General features: G+C 35.5%; 1 protein-coding gene across 1 annotated transcript in view; it reads left to right on the top strand.

Moving 5' to 3' along the window:
• Window positions 1–2,604, top strand: part of CDK7 (cyclin dependent kinase 7) — a 19,347-nt gene that overhangs the window by 11,671 nt on the left and 5,072 nt on the right. Inside the window, exons 8-10 of the mRNA XM_004703691.2 lie at window positions 3–57; window positions 1,450–1,536; window positions 2,029–2,178. Coding sequence (XP_004703748.1) covers window positions 3–57; window positions 1,450–1,536; window positions 2,029–2,178 — 292 coding nt within the window. The remainder of the gene's footprint in view (window positions 1–2; window positions 58–1,449; window positions 1,537–2,028; window positions 2,179–2,604) is intronic.

Genomic DNA, 2,604 nt, shown 5'->3' with positions numbered 1-2,604 from the left:
GGTGTGGGTGTGGACATGTGGGCTGTTGGTTGTATATTAGCAGAGTTACTTCTAAGGGTAAGTCCTAAACTAGTGACTATACTCACTTAGACGTTGTTGTTATCATTTGAGTAAGAATTGTCTATTATCTCTCTTTCCTTTAGGATTAATTGGGTTCTTTTTCCTGAAAGTAAAACGTGTTTGATCATGTGTTAAGTCACAATTGTGCATTAGTGAAACCTATTTTAAGTTTTCCCTCTTCCCCTGAAAGCGTAAGCTGTCCCTTTGGTAAGTCTGTGTTTGCAGCACTGTGGGGACACTGCTGAACAGTGGCACTTGTGTTACCTAAATCTGAATGGTCCACTAGCCTGTGGTTAATATTTGATTGAAATGGAGTTTAGTAAGTCTACTAACTGATTAAGAGTGGGATTATAGAAGAGCAGCCAATAAAGCTCATAAGTAGAATTCATATGGTCCAATTTAACCATATAAATTACTAATTTATGAATGAAAATTAGAAATAAATATCCGTACGAATGAAGAAAAAAAAACGCTCTTGTCAGACATGACAGTGGGCTCCTTAGATAATATTGTATTGATCCTTAATGCAATAGAGACATTTTCGGATAATACACTTTTGTTGTTGTTATTCATAATAACCCCAAACTGGAAACAACCCAAATATCCGTAAATAGAAGCATATAAAACCTAATTGTGGTATATTCATAAAATAGATCATAGAAATTTTTAAACTGGATGAACAGAATAATAGAAAAGAATCACATAACTATTTCAATTGATGCAGAAAAGGTGTTTGACAAAATTTAACACTCTGTCGCAACAAGAATACTCAACAAGATAGGAATCATAGGAACAAGGCAGGGACTCCACTCTCGCCACTGCTAGTCAACATCGTTGTGGATTGACAAAGCCAAGGCCATTAGGCTTCGAAACAAAAAGGTATACAAAACAGAGGAGGACAAAAACTGTCCCTCTTTGCAAATGACATGATCTCAAAGACTCCACAAGAAATTACAAGAACTAATCAATGAATTCAGCATGGGGAGGGGGTTGAAAGCTAACACAGATGAGCTGAGTTTCTGCACATGAGAAATGACTCCCATGCAAACACTCCCTTTCCCCTTCTCTTTTTTTCATTGAGTGTGTGTTCATGGAGATGGGTGATTTGAAAAATGACAGTGATAACAGTTGTGCAACTTGAATGTTATCCATATCACTAAGTTACACATGGGGAAATTGTTGAATTGCCAACTGATTTGTCTTGTATATTTTTATTACAATAAAGTTTGTGGAGAGAATAAAATGTGCTGCTCAAATCCTGTTTCCTTGGCTTAACACTGGCAGGATCTTGTACCACAGGTTTCTGGTTTTCCTCACTAAAGTTATCACATTCTTTGTATAAAACTCTCTGAAACCACCTTCAGATATGTGCCAATGGCTTGCTTTCAGGTTCCGTTTTTGCCAGGAGACTCAGACCTGGATCAGCTCACAAAAATATTTGAAACTTTGGGCACACCAACAGAGGAACAGTGGCCGGTAAGTCTTCATGCAGCCTCTCTCTGTGCTAATACAGACTGATCGCTGCCGTGGAATGTTAATGGACAGTGGGTGCACAGAGTGTAGTATCACTTGTATTAATATATGTATATCTATTATAATATATGCAAAGATTGGCTCTTAAGACCTAAAACTGGAAACACCACCTCTAGAGGGGGATTCTGGGTAGCCTGGGGGGCAGAAAGGAAGAGAGTTTAGCTGTGTGCTCATGTTTGTATTTTTAAAATTTTTGTACTAGTAAAATTACCTATTGAGATAATAAAATTAAAATGAAAAACAGATATAACCAGCAGTCTTCATCCATGAATTATATATAAATATGATATTGAACATTTATATCTATCTATATAAATGTGTTCTTAAAGATTTCTTATACATAACTTTCTCCCATTTTTATTACTGATATATGTAATATTATAGAAATGGCATTTTTCAGTCCGTGAAGACTGAAATATAAAAATATTTTTACAGGACATGTGTAGTCTTCCAGATTATGTGACATTTAAGAGCTTCCCAGGAATCCCATTACAACACATCTTCATTGCGGCAGGAGACGACCTGCTAGACCTCATACAAGGGTTATTCTTATTTAATCCGTGTACTCGAACTACAGCCACACAGGTATTTTAGCATATCTTCCTTATATTAGAAAATATGAGAATAGGCTGAAATGGAGCATGATAAAATAAAAATTTCATAAAGTTTGCTAGCATTCTTTAAATACTTGAAAGGTATGTTTTTGTTTTGTTTTGTTAATAAATAACAAGCTTTATCTTTTTCCTCAAAGCTACTTGCCACTATACAACCTGGAATTGAACTACATCATATATACAAAACTTTAAGAGAGTTTATACTTACCAAGAAATCTGTTTGCTGATGAGTTTATTCTAATGAGTAGCAACCCTACAGTACAGAGTAGAATTGCCACCTTAGAGTTCCCAAGGGTGTAATTCTTTTTTTCTTTTTTTTATCATTTTACTGGGGGCTCGTACAACTCTTATCACAATCCATACATACATCCATTGTGTTGAGCACATTTGTACATTT

This window comes from Echinops telfairi, unplaced genomic scaffold (assembly GCF_000313985.2).
Source record: "Echinops telfairi isolate 266 unplaced genomic scaffold, ASM31398v2 ScPeMD7_7469;HRSCAF=8507_1, whole genome shotgun sequence".
Classification (NCBI taxonomy): Eukaryota; Metazoa; Chordata; class Mammalia; order Afrosoricida; family Tenrecidae; genus Echinops; species Echinops telfairi.
The sequence above is the reverse complement of the archived record's forward strand: the minus strand, read 5'-3'. Positions and strand labels throughout refer to the sequence as shown.